This window comes from Haliotis rufescens, unplaced genomic scaffold (genome assembly GCF_023055435.1).
Source record: "Haliotis rufescens isolate VD_foot unplaced genomic scaffold, xgHalRufe1.0.p SCAF_3, whole genome shotgun sequence".
NCBI lineage: Eukaryota > Metazoa > Mollusca > Gastropoda > Lepetellida > Haliotidae > Haliotis > Haliotis rufescens.
This window is the reverse complement of record NW_025964001.1, coordinates 16,211,510-16,230,311: the sequence shown is the minus strand read 5'-3', so window position 1 is coordinate 16,230,311 and position 18,802 is coordinate 16,211,510. Positions and strand designations below refer to the sequence as shown.

Below are 18,802 nucleotides of genomic sequence, written 5' to 3'. Positions count from 1 at the left end.
AATGTAAATATGAATATGGTACGCTATCTTATTTTCTGTATCATATTCTACATAAGGTTCCCATATCTTCTCTTTCCCTGTTTCCGTCATCCAAACAATAACACCCAATTTGTGGTATGAGCGTATCCAAATAGTATTATACAGCAGCGTTACCAGTTCCTGACAGTCAGCCAGTTAGTCAAAAACCCTCCACAAAACTTTGTGACAAAGGGATGACTTCAACCCTCCCTTTAAATCGAGCAATAATCCCAGCAGCTCCATTCTTTGGTTTCTACATTTCACAACTTGTGAGATACAATCGATCACGCTCTTTCAACGAAAATAGTGTCATACAACTTTTGCTCAAAGGTTGTTTCATCAAGAGGACACCATTCAATGCCCCAGTAAAGCTTGCAAAACGTAGACATGTTTTTTTTTCAGGTGAAGAATTGACTTGCCCTTGCATGTGTTTATGATGTTTCGCGAACACCTGGAATCATCACTGTTTGATGTTGATTCCGAACACACAAAATTACATATAACACATTATACTGATATAGTCAGAATCGCACAATGGACAGGTTGGTCAGTAGAGTAAAACTACTTGTAACATTACACTTAAACTGTGTGATGTCCAACTGGTGTACAACAATTATTTATTCACATATTTTTAATCATAAGTTTGTCTTTTAAACCCAAGCTATTCGGCAGATAATTGAGAGGCCGATTTTTCTCTGGTGATGACGGTTTATATCTTATTAATTGAAAATCAATCATAAAAACAATCATAATAGATGCTGGTATTTGAAGCGACATGCAAGAAATCGTAACCCAAGTCAAGAGAATCCGTGACTGTCGGAGTATTTTGTGCAGACAAGGGAGACAAATCATGCACACCTATCTACATGCTGGAGTACTGTCAATTATGAAGGGGTGCCATTTTGTATCGATTATTTGTTTGATCTGTTTGAAATACAACATCTATAATTGCAGATTGTATATTTGGAGTTTGGATGTTTAGGGTGGTATATTAATCAATTAACCAATTTAATCTCATTGTATTGGGATAATAACAAATTTGAATGTTAATTCACTGAAATTAATGTTCACCGTACCTGATGTAAAGGGTTAACACAGGAATAGTTCTACTGCGATTGCCTGCATTCCTTATCACAAACTGTATATCATCTGAGCATAACACAGGCAGTGTTAGATTATCAAGGCACAGTCAGATAGCTCGATTTGTTGACAAATACCTTGCCGTCATTAATGACGAAAGATCTTGTTTGACATGTCAATAACATGTCCGGCATCCACTGAGTACATCGTGTAGCCCCACACACTATAAGCTGTCGCCTACAAGGAAGTCTGATTCACTCACAAGTTGGACAGTCAGCAAAGACGGGTATTATACAGCTTATTGTCCCAAGTGTGTTTAGTTCTACATGATACGCATGAGTCAACCGAATGCTGTGCATAGACACAGCGCGGGTTTTGTTTGCCTAGAGGCAACGCAGTCATACTTCAGTGATCTGAATTATCCTGTATGTCTGTGATAACCGGGTTGGCTGTCTCGTGATCATGCAATCCTATATAGGCGACGTTGAGATGTCGCGATGCTCTGTACCATCGATGTTACCACCCTATGCATGATATTTCAATGCGACGTTGTGATGGAAGTGTGAAATCAAGGATCGTTTACCTGTTGAAGAACAATATATTTAAGCTCACCATGTGCTAATACCAGTGAGTAAGTGAGTGAGTGTGGTTTTACGCCTCTTTTAACAATATTCCAACAATATCACGGCGGGGGACAACAGAAATGGGCTTCACATATTGTACCCATCGAACCCGGGTCTTCGGCGCGACGAGCGAACGCTTAAACCACTAGGCTACCCGGACCGCCCCTGCTAATACCAAGATTACCTTGAACATATTCAGTACCCAACTGAACCTACAGGTCATTCTGTACAGCCCCACCAGGCCCACATCCTGGCACCTGTATCAGCTACCACTGGCGAGATTTGTCGACATCATCACCAATCTACAAATAGTTAATAACTGAACAAGAAATGAATATTTTGTTTTTAACTAGATGTTTTCATCCTCAGGATGATGTTGTATTTGGTTTAAACTGGTGTGTAAACTTCTCTTGTTGTTTCTCTTCAAAAAGTCTTATACTTTAAAAACTCTTTATGACGCATGCTGCTTAAAACACACAAATGCACGCAAAGCAGGTGCGGTTTAAATTGCTAGATTGGGTAGGAATACAAATATATCAGTTCAAGGCTCAGAGAAGAAATCACAGATGTGACGTTCGTTTTTTTATGTTTGCGAAGTGGAAGTCACAGCCCATCTCTGTTACTTGAACAATGTAACACTTAGCTGCTTATTTAAGGATAACAGTACATGGCGATCAACGGAAACACGTTGCGCAACAATATTTAGTTTCTCACTTATACATACAAGGTATGTATAGGTAAGATAGGTAAAAATGTTGGTCATCTCATATTGCTCTTGCTAATGCTCAGATACAGGCCACTTTCACTAAATAAAGCACCATCTGAAAAGATCACAGGAGAACATGTGGCATTACTATTTCTTTAATGGATAAGTGATATTTTTTATGAAGCATTCGTGCATAAATGACATAACTGTATATGGATCACGTTATTAACTGATCATGGGTTTCTCGTTCATTTAATACGTCGGCAAAACACAAATACGATAGAGTATCGAACCTTTTAATATTGAGCTTAGCATACATAGACCTGAAATAAAGTAAACATACCTTATATGTATGTTTAATCATATTTTAAATCGTATTTACATCAGCGGGTATATAAATAATAATAATGATAATAATAATAATATATATATATATATATATATATCTTAGTTATTTTCATTCGTGTTGTTGTTCATTCGGACATGTCACTTATGGCAGGTCGAGTTTAAGTACACACTTCGGTGAAACGTCCTGATTCCTTCTGAGACGCGAGTGAACAAAATATGACAACTGAAGACAACGTGTGTATCGGGAAGCTGTGCGTGTTTATAGCAGATATTCCACTTTACAGTTGTGAATATAACCACACATGTTGTATAAGAAAACCTAGACGGACAAAACGGTAATGTACATCAACCAATTGCACGGGAACTTCAGTTAAACAAATATCAGAAAAGGACATCTGTAAATATGGATATAGTGAAGGATGGTGTAATATATGAAGCATTTAGAAAGACTTTTAAGTGAAATAAAATACAAAAAAACCCATCTGGTGTGGTTAGTGAAAAGACAAATGTGCAACCAAAACATTATTCAAAATTATGAAAAAGTCCATGAACAAAACGGAGTTATGGTGACTTAGAAAACAAAAATAAAAAAACCAATAAATTATATACAAATATTGAAAAATATGATTCATTTGTCTTGTCATACATGGGCATTAACCAACGTTCTTGCTACTCTTGCTAAGTTCAGCTGTCATGTGATGCAATGAACCTATTTGAAACCGATTATGCTGTGAGACAAAAAATGCAGTTTCAGGTTTACCCTTTCAGCCGTTTTCGGCATATAATGGACATACGATCACATACGGCCACATACCATAAACTAATTGAAACTTTAGTTTTCATGAGTTAATGGTGATACTTAAACTTTAAAACAGGAAACTGTTTCGTAAAAGTTTAGGATATCCTCATGCATTAGAAATTCCTTTTGCAACACTGTAAACATCCGTGTTTTCAGGTGTGTCACCTTGTCGACCAAGACCCACGTTGTTGTCTCCGTCAAGAGACCTTGTGTTGTAGCAGTCAGTGGTATCTCCTGCATTCTCGTTAACCGTAGCAGTGTGGTTGTAGGTATCGTCACGCCTGTCCTCCGCCTGCCTTGTACTTGCAACATCATAAGCGTCTTCTTCAAAGACCTTGTTGGTCCTACCAATGTGACTGTAGGAGTCATCCACTTTTCTTGGAGTCATTCCCTGATGTGTTATAACATTATAATCCCCGTCATCCTCATTATTTACCCGAGAGGTGTTTTCAGTTTGAACTCTGGGTCGTACTGTCGCCATGGGAACAGTGGGAGACACTGGCTTGTCACCAATTGTATCTGATGGCACGATGACAGTGTACAAATTGTCTGTTTGTGCAGGCACATCAAGCTGATCATACGTGGCGTTTCTTGTGACCGTGTTAAAGTGCACTGGCTGATCCCTGTCTTTCCTCTTAAAACAGAGTTTATTTTGTCTGAAACACATAGTTACAATATATGTCATGATGTACACATTTTATCTGTATTCTGTGCACACTTCGTACGGTCCAATCTATGTCAGGGATAAAAGCCGTCTGTGAGTACGGAACAGGCGTCTACGTACGAATCTGTGTTTTGTTGTAATCGTTTGTGTTTTGTTTGTTTGTTGTTTAACGCCGCACTCGGCAATATTCCAGCTGTATGACGGCGGTCTGTAAATAATCGAGTCTGGTCCAGACAATTCAGTCAGCATCATGAGTATCGATCCACGCAATTGAGATACGATGACATTCATCAACCAAACCACCGAGCCTGAACACCCGATCCCGTTAGTCGCCTCTTACGACAAGCATAGTAGCTTTTTAGGGCAAGCATGGGTTGCTGAAGACCTATTCTACCCCGGATCTTCATGGGTCTAATCGTATGTGCTTACTCGTAAATGAATTGGGTTTGAACAGTATGTCAGTTTCATAACACCGTGTCAGCTTGATTTGTAGAGGAAAAACCGAAACGGCGCAGGTCTTCGTCAAAGAGCACGTGTGTAATGCTGATAAATCAAGAGACATAATCGGGCGAATCTTGGAATAGAACCATGCGATCACTGGCTACTGGCAAGCCAAGGGGCGCAACACTGCACAGCGAACTGCGGCAACTTACACGACTGTGTCACCCTTGTCCCCTGGGTCAAACAGATGCCTTATTAAACCATTTTCCTTACTTTCATAAATTTCCCGTTCTTCGTCCGGAATACCAATAAGCAAATATAACCATTGATACGACACAAAAGAGGGAAATGCCAACGTTTGTTTCGTCCCATGAAAACAAGTACTAGTATTAAATCATAATATTTCTAATGGTATACTATGATTTTTGACTGCTTTATCATTTGATTAGAATGATTAGCCATGAACACTTAAAAACAAATATAAAAACAACAATCCTGAATATACTGACTGTATATATCTCACCTCATCAACAGGAGCACTACAATGATGGCAGCCAGTATAAGCACAACGCATCCCAAACCAAGTCCCACGAACACACCTGGAGAAAGAGAGAATGATATGTCAGGAATATATGTGGTCTCCTACTGACGCCATTGAACATAGTAGTTTGTGTGTCTGTTTGTGTACTGCGTTCATTGTGAAGTAATGGTTGAAAATGCTAATGTGAAAATGGTCAATTATGCAATAACAGTGAGTGAGTGAGTTTGGATTAAGGCCGCTTTGAACAGTATTCCATTTATATCACAACGTGGCAGCTTGATATGGGAGGAAAGCCCGATGTGAAGCCGGTCTCAGACATTTACAACTTTGGTAAATTCCGCGAGCACGGGTATGGTGCTGTCAAACCTAAAACCATAATCAGGGCGAACCAGGATTCGAACCCACGACCATAGGTTTCTGGCATGTCCAAGGAACGCAACTCTGCACAACGCATTGCGGCGCCTTAGACGACTGGGCCACCAGTGCCCCTTTATGCAGTAATAAGTAAGTATCAATATTGCTTGTTGAATATACAAGTAAATAATAACCGATAACTATATGAAATGCGTCGACTAAAACAACACTTAGCCCACTTGCACCAAGTATACAGGAAGTAGTGTTACCCACCTATCTGTTTTTCCTCTGAAGCTGTGATTGTTTGTGTAGGTCCTACTGCAGGACTGTTGGTAGAGGTAGACGTGTACCTCTCAGATATAGGAACATTTGCTGTTGTCGGTTGTGGTGTTGGTGTTTCTGTTTCTGCTTTAGTTATGTTTGTTGTTGTTGCTGGTGTTGATGTGTCTGGCGGTGTCGAGGTCACGGTGGTTGCTGATCCTTTTGATCTAACTGGAGAGTTAGAGAGTTATACAATATTAAGATCGGTCACCAATTGAATCATTATACAACTTGGCATCGTCAAGGCTCTGCAGTTAGTTCGTTTTATGCAGCTTAAGTCTGCGAATGCCTGAATACACTTCCCGAAACACATACTTCTTTATTACTCATTAAGGTGTTGTGCTATTTGTTTGACTCACAATCATCCCACTCATAGTTGTACTCCCATTTCACACATTAACCACTCTCTCCATTGCAACGGATGTCTGGTACGGCGTTCGAAGGTTATCATGTAAAAGGGAGCAAACGTCGACACCACACACACATCCTTTTTGACCCACCTACCTCATCACGTGCCCGTCTCCTTCTTTCATAACAAATGCTCACCTTCTTCACATATTGACGCGTAAGGAGAAGAGCATGGCATACATACTCCTTTATAACTCATGTTAAAGATGCTTTGCTATTTTATTGGCATCTCATTCACCCCACTCAATACTCTTATTTCCCTCATGAACAACTGTCTCCAAAACAACGGATATTTGGTACGGCGTTCAGAGGTTATCTTGTAAAAAACACACACACACATCCTGTTTGTGCTACCCACCCCATCACGTGCCCATCTTCTTCTTTCATAATAAATACTCACCAACTTCACAAATGGAGGCATGGTGAGAAGAGCATGGCTCCCAAGACAAATCACCGTATGATTCGGTAAAGTACACTGCAAGGCAGTGAGGTTCTGATGAACTTGTGAATGAAAAGTCCATATCAGGTACATTTGCTTCCTGTCCTAGAAATGGAAATACAATACCTCACTTACGACTACAAACATGCATCTTTACTCACTGTGAAGACCGGATAACATCGACAGTGACTGATACATAACGTAGAAGAGTGCTTTGCTTGTAATCCTGTTACAGTTTACTCTATTACCATACAACTGTCACTTAATAATCAAGATTTCAAAAGGCAAACTGAGCTCTCCAATTCCAGCCTTTCAACTCTTGTTTTGGAAGCTCAGGAATCTTGACTTTACTTCATTAACCCAAAAATATACCGTGCGCGTGTCCCAGATTATCTAAAGCGATATATTTGAGACATAAAATACGATAAACAACGACTTAAGAGAAGTCATAAACCCCAACAGAAACTGACATTTTCCGCTTGTCTGTGACGTCATGTTTTGGCGTCAGAATGCCTGCCTTTTGACCATAAAAAATGTGCGCGCTTTAGAACTAACGTTGCCCTGTGGCTTCATTTTCTCCATTTAGCACAGTTCCATTGTAACGATGTGCCAACTGGTAAAGATATCAATGGTCAGATATTGAAGTGATTTAAATACCATGATGAAGTTACGTTTTAAATGTATGAATGCATACATACATGGAATTATAACTGATCGATATTGATCCTTGTTTTGGACCATTCATCCAGCTGACTATACTGATGCCATGTGAATTGTTACTTCCGGCATTAGCAAAGGGTTCGCGTTCATTTTGTCATTTAGCAGATATACAATAACTTTCAATCAAGGACGAAGGAGCGGGGTTTAAGCTAGAAAGATAGGAGAGATAGGAGAGATATGGGTAATATGGGTAATTCCTCGTATCTTCTAGTATCTTCTCCGGGTGTGACCCTACGAATGGACGTATCCTGCCTTTTGTCTACTTTCTAGGACATTTTGCAAAGTTCCATAGTTTTCAGAGTTAGAGTACGGAGTTAGAGTTTGGAGTGAGAGCACATAATCTGCAATGGGGGACCTACTTCATCCTACCTAATATTCCAGTGAGATATGGTGTTTAATGATTACATTACTATGGAGGCTTCTATCTGCCATGGTTGTTCAAAAGCGGTTGCTCGCAATATAGTTTCGCGCTTTATGTTGATCAAGCACTGGAAATGCATTGAGTACAAGACTGACAGTAAGTGTTATTTTTTAGATATCTTATTGAGGGCAACGTGTTTAGTATCTACTAACGTAATAGATTTACGAATGATTAAAGTTTGATACATTTATTTTGCCCTAGTGGCATTGGTCATTCTCAATTGTAGATGTTAGCTAAGGGTACACGATTCAGACAATCGACACTCTTCCATATACTTTCTGATATAGCGTCTGAGACCACGCAATGATGCTTTGACTGAACAATCAGCAGTAGGCACATTGATGTCAGACATATTTATTGGGTAGACTCGACAACACACTGTAATATAATCTATATAATCAAGCAACTTTTTCCCCACACCTAACACCGCTGTAAATGTTCAGTGCAGTTAAATAGACTGTTCAACAAAGTAGTTATGTTTAAATCCAATTGTAATGGTAATCTTTAATGATACGTGAGTAGACGTGTAAAAACATGGCGGCACTTCCTGGTTGCAAATCCAAGTCGGATCAAAGTAATCAAAAGCCTGACGCTACACACAATATCCAAGCTGAGATTTAACAAGCATGGCGCAGAGTGGCACTTTGCTGTTTTGTCAAGTGGACAGAATCATACTGATTGCTGCTATGCCTATTAAAGTGCATATTTCTTTTAATTGAATAGGCAGACCTGTCCACACTAGCACGTTTGAAGGTCTGTGCTTGTTGTCGACATGCTCGAAGTCGTTGATCAAGTGCATCCAATAAATGTTCGAATGGGTTTACATCTGGAATACTGGAGGGCTATGGCAGGACGTTGATTTTGTGATTCCTCAAAACACTGTTGACAATCTTGCCGTATCTCACTAGAAATTTGATACTGGTGAAGCAGAGGGTCAGTGGTAAGTTTGTTCTATGTTTTATAGGATGCTATAATTCCTGACCAGTGTCAACTGTTTAAACAAAGATAGGTATATTAAGCCATCAAGGATTTTGTTAATATTTTAAATGTGTAAACAGCAACCCAACTGCAGCTCCAGGTTTCAAACAAATCACTGGCAATATAAGTATCCAAATCAATATATCTACTTTCGTTTCATTCAGAAGCAGAAGATAGAGGACCGTAAAAGGGTTGGACATACATAATTTTATTATCATATCAATTACAAAAACAATATCTATATATTTAAAAATATGTATGCCCCTGATTATCTATTGCGCTCTACAAATATGTGTGCCAGTTCAGGATATCCGAAGAATTTTGGATGATGCTACACAGGGCGACTATATCTGGGGCAAACTGAACATCATTTCACTCGGCACATACAATTGATATTAAATTGAAGCTTGTGTAATATATTATAGATATTGACCAAATGATAGAAGGTATACCCACCTGTGATCCATTTTTTAGTGGACCCATAAAGAAGCCCGAGCCAACATTTTTCGTTTCGTGGCATTCTGGACTTTAGATATTCCTCAGTCGAACTCTCAAGTTTCACCAAATTGCAGCTTTCATTAGCCTTCGTCCACGACTGTCCTCTTTTGGAAATGCACATTCTATTGTTGCAGTTGAAATGGAGCCACCGACTAAAAAAACTAGTACCTAAAACATCATGTCAACGATGATTAATAGTTCAGAATTACACGATAATACGATAATAACACGACATTCAATGAATGAGGTTTTGATGACATCAAAAATCATCCAACAAATACAGGTTGAAATATCACGGTACACATGTATTGGGTTACCCCTATAGGATCTCAGTTTCATGATTAACGGACAGAGGCATGCAGTCATGGGCACGATGTGCACGAGGTCCTTGAAAACCTCTGGTTCGAATGTATCGTGACAGAATCGTTGCACATCATTGTCAGAGAGCACAACCATATTTGCTACAGAGGATTGCAACAACTGAAAGCCTTTATGTCCCCTCAGCGTGAAAGACGTTGTTTGACGACCGAAGCATAAGGAAGATGCATACTTAGGTATGCTTGACATTCGTTGCAAACGTCTTTGGTGTCAGCGAAAGGGTGATCAGCAGAGCATGGAATCGATATCAGACCTTTGGAAGTTTGGTCGACAGCGTTCGACCACACAGCGGGAAGACAGCTTACTCCTGATTGCAGCAAGACTCCCACCGCACTCAGAAATGACCTGCGGAAGGCCAGTGACCTTAACGTTTCTACGCAGACGGTGTGTAATCGTCCTCGTGAGGCTAGTCTCCGGTCTCCGGCATCTGCACATTTGGATTGGAATCAAGATCACGTCAAGTGGACAGAGCAGGAGTAGGCTACAGTACGTTTAACTGATGAATAGAGATACTGTCAAGACTTGTGGCGTTGACTAAGAGATTTCAGGATTCCAATGTAGCCGAACATGACCGCCATGACGGGGGGTGGGGGTGGGGGTGGGGGTGGGGGTGGGGTGTCAATCATGGTTTTGGGTGGGATTAGTAGAGCTGGAAGAACCGATCTCCATGTCCTACAGCAGGGCACTAGGACAGGTGCGCGCTACAGGGATGACATTCTGGCTGTGTACATGAGACCGAATGTTTGGTGCAATCGGACAGGTCTTCATCCTCATAGACGACAACACACTTCACCGTGCCAGGTCGCAGCAGGATACCGTTTTTGGCATAGAGAAGCCAGCCCGGTCACCAGACCTCAATCCTGTCTAACACATGTGGAACACACCCCGTCATTCCCACATCTCTACGAGAACTCGGCAAGGATCTCACTGAAGAGTGCAACACCCTTCCATTGGCAATCATCGAAACACTTATTTGGAGCATGTAACGAAGGTGCCAGGCTGTGATCGGACCACGTGGGTCATATATGTGTTACTGAGAGTTTGGTTTTCTTACAATAAATTTGCTTTCAGTTTTTGGTCAGATAATCTCATTTTGAAGGGTGATCTCAAAGATTATTGGTCATATATTGTTTGTTGGCATTGCTTGGCACATGACATGGACTTTTATTTCACCTTTCAAAGTGAAGATCCTCAGCAAACTTTGAGTTGTATGAGACCAACTCACACCAACATGTTTATCAATCGCCTAAATATTACTTGCCCATGTTGATTGGCTAATTGTGACCAAACACAGTTCTGATCAACAAATAGTAATTGGGGAGAGTGAGATGTTAGTAAACATGTCATTCCTAATTTCGCTGTGACTGAAGACTACTTCATGTAGCCTACGGTGTGGACACACGTTTTTCTTCGTGAAATTGTTCTATCAAGGTAAAGGAAAAGGGAATGAAACAATCAATTCAGTCAGTTACTGCACGGTCAAAGACAACGGAGCCAGGGTTTGTAAAGTACATACTCTGGCTTCTTAACCAGTGGTTTGATAATATTACAAACATATCTCACAAGTTTTCCTTATCTCAACTAGGCAACAAGACATTCATGAAATAGGAAGTTTTCGTGAGTGCCAATTCTAAAATCAGAAAATGTACACTTACCAGGACCAGCATACATACATTCAAGGTAGGGGGCACGGGTGGCCCAGTCGTCTAGGGCGCCGCGATTCGCGTCCCTTGGGCACGCCAGAAACCTATGATTGTGGGTTCGAATCCCGGTTCGCCCCGATAATGTTTCTAGGTTTGTCAGCACCATACCCGTGCTCGTGGGTTTCACCGAAGTGGTAAACGTCTGAGACCTGCATAACTTCGGGCTTTCCTCCCACATTAAGCTGACACGCCGCGATATGACTGGAATACTGTTAAAAGCGGCGTTAAACCCAACTCACTCACTCACTCACATTCAAGGTATTTATAATTATTGGAAAGGTAAACGTGTTTCTATTCTAAGCAATCAAAAATTGACAGAATTATAGATTTACCTCTCTTTCATGAACAAAGAACTTTTCAGTAATATGCTTAAATATGTAATCATGTCAATTGTGAAAACGAGTTGTTGACCGAATACGCTGCTGATAAAGACTATTAATAGAAACATTGGTGATTCTGTACCAAATACAAGTGTGATTTCAATATTTTGCACTTAAAACTGGAGTTCTTCTTTGTCTGTATATCTTAGTCTTCTATGGTATATATTGAAGTACATTGTATTAATGCTCATTTTGAGATTAAGAACTATGTTGTCCGCTGAATTTAATTGTTATTATCAGGTCACTAAAACAACAGATTTGTAAATTACATAGAATTAACAGTTACTCACTGTTTCTATAACATGCGTATCTTCTGTCTTTTTCTTCACATTCGTCACCATTATCAAGCGATACGGTTAGCCGGTCGTTCGTCCATTTTGCATAAGCACATTTCCCATTTTTTGTCGGTGTGAACGGTAAGTCTGTTGGTATTTAAATGGTATTATTTATGTTTCATCTATAAAAGCGACAAACACCATTTCCATAATGTTTGCTAAAAGCAAAGTCTGTTGTTCGATTCCGGCTATACCATTAACATGCGTTTATGAATTTGTGATGATACTAGGTGTTCGCCCCACCGGTAGCATCCGTCACAAACACATACCAACTTTAGTATTCAACTGAACAAAAAATGGGATCAAATGGTACAAGTAATAACAGGGAATAGTATCGGACATCGTCAAAACTTTCCACTTCGTATCTAACACAAAGCGTTTTGAAAGCCTCACAAAGTCAAACCACGCTCTCAGCCTAAAAATAGTCAAGTATTAAATTTAGTGAAATAGATTCCTGTAACATGAAAATTCAAGGAAAACAACTAACTTTTAAACTGATGTCATCAGTGATCACTACATATCCTAGCTGACATTGACTGCCACAGACAAAACGTATCATTTAGTAACAAAAAAAATACAGACAGTAGTAATACCAAGGTTATAGACCGACATCCGGTTGGCGTCCCCGCACACTTCGTCTTGGTTCCCTGAACATGGTTCTCCTTGTGTGTTGCTGCTTGTAACGTTATGGTCGTCACCAAGACAATAACACCTGTCTCTCTACCAACAATAACACATTCAACAAACATTTGAACAGCAGTCTAATATGGAAGCAATGAACGCGGTGTAATGTATCTGGAATGCATCATGTGTCTGCTAGAAGTTAACGTCATAATATTTTCAAACATATAGTTTTAGTATATACAACAATTAACCTGCCTTTATTCCGAGAGTAGATATGACATTAATATTTGTAATAGCACATGTGCATACACTTCGACATTCATCTTACACTCAAACCTAGTGGAGTTTGACACCCGGAATGACTGAGGGTGTCTGAATGCATCAAAGTGCGGATGTCTGGTGGACATTGACGTTATACTGATTGCATACAATTGTTATTCTGTCAACGAAACAGGAGAAATACTTGCGTGTTAGACTTCATTGTAAACTGTAATGAACCTGTTTTAGAATTAAGATCAATATTTACGTAATCTGACATAAATCTTACACTCAAGCCGAATATTTGGGTATCCTTTCCACAATGACGGTGACATCGGTAAACGGAGGTGCCAGAAGAGCTACTGTTGGCTTGTAGATTTTCAGTAAGAAAACTGAACCCTTGGCTTCTGTACAAGGGACTACCGTCTCCTACAATATCATAAACAAACAATATTCATTAATAACACCATCTGAAAATTAAATGGCAATGTATATGTTTTCCAAACATTCCATGTTCTTCCCTGAAAAAACCCCAACTCCCCCAACCTCCGAGATTATGCCATCATTATCAATCCTCGTGGACAACACTAATGCTTATTTAGATGAGAATACAAACTGATTTAGTCGACAGTGATAATACTGGCATGCCTCTCTAAGTATTTCGGTTTTTTTAGTTTCATTTGATTATGTACCAAACCAGATAAGGTGTTTATGTTAAATGTTGACTAAATATTTGCATAAATTCATATTGTATAAAATTAATGTAAAGCCACGTTGTGAATTGTCAAAGACAGATCAAGCAATAGTATCATTCACCTGTCCATCTCCATGTTGAATACCTCATCGCCCCCAGCCAGTAGTATGTTTCGTCCTCAAGGTAAGGGTCGGGTCCTGTCACTAGAACAAACAGGTCATCATATTTTTCCTGGCAGTTGGCCCGTGCAGCCCACCAGTTGAGTTCCTCATTGTTGAGGTAGATATGTTTTCCTTCATCGGCTGTAAATGAATGAGAAATATGTTTGTCACACAGGTACCATGATTTACGATGTGCATCATAGCTGTTCTGAATAGCTGTAAGGCTTCTTCTCTGCACTTGTACACAGCAAACGTCATTCAAAATTAACATCTTTCTCAGTTTCAACAACATTAGTAAATGCGCTATCATGCCGCTTGATTTTCGGGTCCATCCATCACTTGATTGTCTGGTTTGCTTTCAGGCCACTCTCGCATGACAAGAGAACTGCTGTGCGGCGTCAGGCAACAAACACTTACTTTTTTTATGGAAATTGTGTGAGTGGCGGGTGATATCGGTGGGGCAGGACATGCTTACCCTTATCGCGAACACCTGGTGTCATCACTGAATTCCAGTGTTCCATTCAAATTATTCTCACTGTTATTTTGTCTTACACTCCCACTGGAATCTGTTACGACGGATAATCGAGACGCTGACGTTAAATATTATCATGGTGAAACCTGTATACGACGTTATAATCTAAAACCGCAGGTATCAGGTGACGAGATTGATATTTTTCAGGCTCACAGAGCAAACGCGAAAGCGGACTGCCTCTCTGTGATCAGCTGAGCCGGATAAAATACATCACCTTCATATGACATTTGTCGTGTCATCCACACACAATTACAAGAGCATGGAGCTAGCCCCCTTCCTACAAAGTCGTCGTTTGTGGCACACCAACTTATGTCATTTATATTTCAGCTTCGAAACGTTACCCCTATCCCGGCTCAGAGGGAGCCGACAGATTACAGTAAGGACACGGTAAATCTTTAATACAAAAATCAATAATACACTTCCCCTAACGAGGATTTGGACAATACGTTGGCTCGAGTTCTCTTAAACACATTCCGAAAAAAACTCCACTCCAACCAGGCTCCTCCTCTGATTCTTGCTTATAGGATTTATGGGGAGTTTGGAACGACATTTGTAGCTGAAAACGATGGCTTGTCGCTTTCAGATTCCATTGAATTTTCGAAATTAAGGGAAGTCATTAAGTCAGACATTCTGTCAATTCATATGCACCGATTGAACCCGTTGCTAGGTCTGTGTCCATGGACGCCCTCTCTACTCTTTATAACTCTAACATGGTACCCGTATCTTTATCAGTACAAAAACATGACGTATCTCTGTCATCCAATTCACAAAACACAAATGCAGATATGATGCACTCCCTCTTTTCCGTTTCATTTTACTGCGGTGTATTCAAAATAAACATGTGCAAGTCGAGTCTGCCGTTGAAGACAATCCTCCCAAACGTCGCCAAGGCTCGTGACAGATAAACCGCCATCCCTTGTCAATCGTAAATTATTGTCTGCATGCTCAAACTGCATTGCCAGACCGAGTTCAATTCTCTTTTGCCAAATAGTCTGCCAAGTTTGTCGTGCCACCTTCCTTGGCCAGATCCATCTGATCAGCAATTTGGTTCGTGAATACTAGTTGTTAGATAATAGGGTGGTCGAGATCTGCAGAGTCTTTGGCCCATGGTTTTATTCCAACGTTGTCTCACGAGGGATAGCTTCTAGACCTGTCAATGCTCAACAGAGGCCTATCTCAACATAACAATGCACTTATGATCCAGGGAAGACAATTCGCTTTCGGACCAGCAGTATCAATGTCTGTCCTCTCTCGTTTGACGAAATGGGTGGTACGTGGTCATTATCTTAGGAGGAATTTTCACTCTCTCATTATGCTATAGGTTTTATAGTGACCCCTTGTTCCAGTCCCGGTGCAACAGTTCCCTGCTACAGTTTCATTTAGTAGAATTTAATATAGAAAAGGCCACAGTGACCCAGGTCAGCCGTCGTTTAGACATCCACCATCACTCGACTACATTGTCTGTTTACTCAGATGGTCCAGCATTCATTCTCTCTGTGGAAGAAGCCGAAGACCTATTTGCAAACAGGATCAATGAAAGCAAACAACATTTTTCTTAATCATAAGAAATCTCTGCTAAAAGCAGATTCCACTGAATGATTCTGTATATATCTGTATAGTGTAGTGTATCTGTAGTGTCCCTAATATTTATTTCAACTTTCTTATATAATACCCTACTCATGGAAATGCAAGGTACACCCAAGGTCCGATCTCTCACACAGCATTTTCTTGAGTGTTGTTATGTAAGTGAGTGTATGTTATGAGTGAGTGTAGTCAGTAATATTCCATGGCGGTTTGTTCATAATCAAGTGTAGACCAAAGACACCCAGCTTGACAACCCGATCCATGTGGTCGCCTCTTATGATACCATACTACGACGCAGAATAGAATACTGGTTTTAACCGTCGGCGATATTCATTCATCTGATTACAAGGCACGTGTTGACAGTTAAGGCTGACTCATCATCATCAACACATATCATATACGTCAGTTTGCCCCTATTGTCCTAGTACTGACTGTACTGTTGATTCATTGCCAAAATATAGCGACAAAACCCTTTCCATATTCATCCCTGTCGAAGTGAAAGAAATCCCTATCAAAACAGAGTCGATTGTACGATTCCGACTATATCATGAGCATAGGTTTATGAATCACTATCAAATAGGGATGATACCAGGTGTTCGCGAAAATAGTGAGTGTATACTGCCACACCGGTGGCACCAGTCACAAACACATACAAAGGCAAGTCAACTGTTCACCTGAAAAAACACGGGAACTTAGGGCACAAGTCAAAATAGGAAATTGCATCGGACATCATTTTCGTCACTGATGCGTGAAAAATTATTATCAACTACATTACCTGACAATATTTCTGAGATTGAATTAATACATGAGTAGAGGGTAGAATGATGCTTCTGATGATGCTTTTTCAATGCGTTTACTACAACAAACACATTGTGGAGGAATATATCATTTAATCACAACACGTCTTCCCAAAGTGGTCAAAAATACAAATTTCTCGTCACTCTGAGAACATTTTTCTGTAGAAACTTACTTCTTGTTACAACGGTAATTATCTCCAAAAAGTGACTATGTACCATACAAAGTCAGTCAAAATAAAATACTGATATCTATTAATAAATGGGCCGAATTTTATCAATCAAATACACCAATCCATTATAATTTAGCAGTCGAACACAACATGGAGTAGTTGTCTGGTTGTGTAGTAATCATGCGTTGCTTTCTTATTACATCCGGGTTAGAATACGTCCGCACCATGGTGGCCCTGTGCGCGTGCATTGGTGTGTATCAAAGTTCATACGTGAAGAACCTGGCAGAAATGTAAGTCGCGGCACTAATAATTTCCGCATAAAATTAATAGCAGAAAAGACTCTTTAAGTTTCTTGATGTGTGCACATGTTGCTGACACCTTCAGTGAGTGAGTTGAATTTAACTCCTCCTATTTCAGTTATATCAAGGCTGTCATATATATATATGCAGGTCTACGACGTTTACCACTTTGATAAAGCCTGCGACCACAGGGATGGAGCTGACACACCAGTACGTACTTTCATAAGGTTATGGCACCTGTGCCCCTGACACTGTCAGAAGAAACACGAACATACATGGGACATCTTTTTCCAATGCCAGAACATCAGTCACACATGAACACAACTATCCACCATGGTTGAGGGAAGGGAGTATCAAGATCTCTAGATGTATGTGCGAAGGTCCAGGTCATGTCCCTGTTGAAAGCGATATAAAAGTTTGTACAGTGTTCTACTTACTTATGTTCCAAGTAGCTGTACATCCAAATAGCAGGTAACAGGCAAACAACCACACGAATGACTTCCCTAGCACCTGGTGTGTAGATCCAGGTCCGCTGTACGCAGCCATGTTTGCTTCAACCAGGAAGTTCATTTCACGTAAACAGGTAAGTGATCACCCGCGTGTACAAATACCATCCTTTGTTAATCCTTTGTGTTGATTGAAAAAACATTTCAAAGGCTCGCATGTCTAGTGAACGCTTTATATTACAAATGCAGTTGCATCACTATGTAAAAATAGGGAATATCTTGTTTTGAGGTGGAAATACAACAAAAGACACCAATGTCTGGTAATGAAAGTAAGTGAATTTTGTGGCAAGACTATTTCCAAGAAAGCTCCCAGACACAAGATTGTGACAGTCATGAAGCATGTGACTTCGGAAAGCAATTATTATTCTGCAGATAAAGGAAGATAAAATATATATATATATATATTAATTTTGCCAATAATTGACTACTGGTAAGGTAGAATGAGTGAGTGAGTATGGTTTTACGCCGCTTTTAGTAACATTCCAGCAATATCACGTCAAGAGACACCAAAAATGGGCTTCACACATTGTACCCAAGTCGGGAATCGAACCCGGATCTTCGGCGTGAAGGTAGAATGAGACAAAGAACAATAAACAATCACTAGCTATTATGAGTGAATGAGTGAGTGAGTATGGTTTAACGCCTCTTTTAGCAATATTCCCGCAATATCACGGCGGGGGACACCAGCAATGGGCTTAGCTGTTATGAGAACTGATATAGTTGCTGTACGTCAGCAGCAGTGTAGTCACAGTCTATATTCAATGAAGACAATAGTGCAAGTTGTTTAGGAACTTGTCATTAGCCGTTGTTCTACTTAGTTCTAAGATACTTTTGTTTGTCTCTGTTGCACAATGAAAACATTTTTGTGAATTATTCACACGGTTTATCCTTTTCCTTGACACCCACTGGTGTAATCTATATGTTAAATGATGCAGCAAATGCCTGTACAGTGATATCGTATTGTCAACATCCTGCTGCCTGCATTCGGACGTCCTCGTGTGTGTCCATGGTGAAGCGTGTTT

The 18,802-nt window shown here is 40.1% G+C and overlaps 1 protein-coding gene across 1 annotated transcript; it reads right to left on the bottom strand.

The window, feature by feature from the left end:
- Nucleotides 1-2,566: 2,566 nt before the first annotated feature.
- LOC124134890 lies at nt 2,567-17,861 on the bottom strand. The gene is made up of 10 exons (XM_046499984.2): nt 17,712-17,861; nt 13,854-14,033; nt 13,327-13,466; nt 12,749-12,875; nt 12,111-12,242; nt 9,318-9,527; nt 6,704-6,847; nt 5,848-6,066; nt 5,203-5,278; nt 2,567-4,230 (listed from the first exon to the last, which is right to left on the bottom strand). Exons 1-10 carry the CDS (start codon nt 17,842-17,844, stop codon nt 3,681-3,683), a joined length of 1,911 nt encoding a protein of 636 aa, XP_046355940.2. The 5' UTR covers nt 17,845-17,861; the 3' UTR covers nt 2,567-3,680.
- Between the last annotated feature and the right edge of the window lie 941 nt (nt 17,862-18,802).

Coding starts and splice junctions, on each gene's coding strand:
- LOC124134890 (XM_046499984.2), bottom strand. CDS start 17,844: ATGAACTTCCTGGTTGAAGCAAACATGGCTGCGTACAGCGGACCTGGA. Junction 13,467..13,853: donor TTCAACATGGAGATGGACAG/GTGAATGATACT, acceptor ATGATATTGTAG/GAGACGGTAGTCCCTTGTAC. Junction 6,848..9,317: donor CACTAAAAAATGGATCACAG/GTGGGTATACCT, acceptor TTCCATTTCTAG/GACAGGAAGCAAATGTACCT.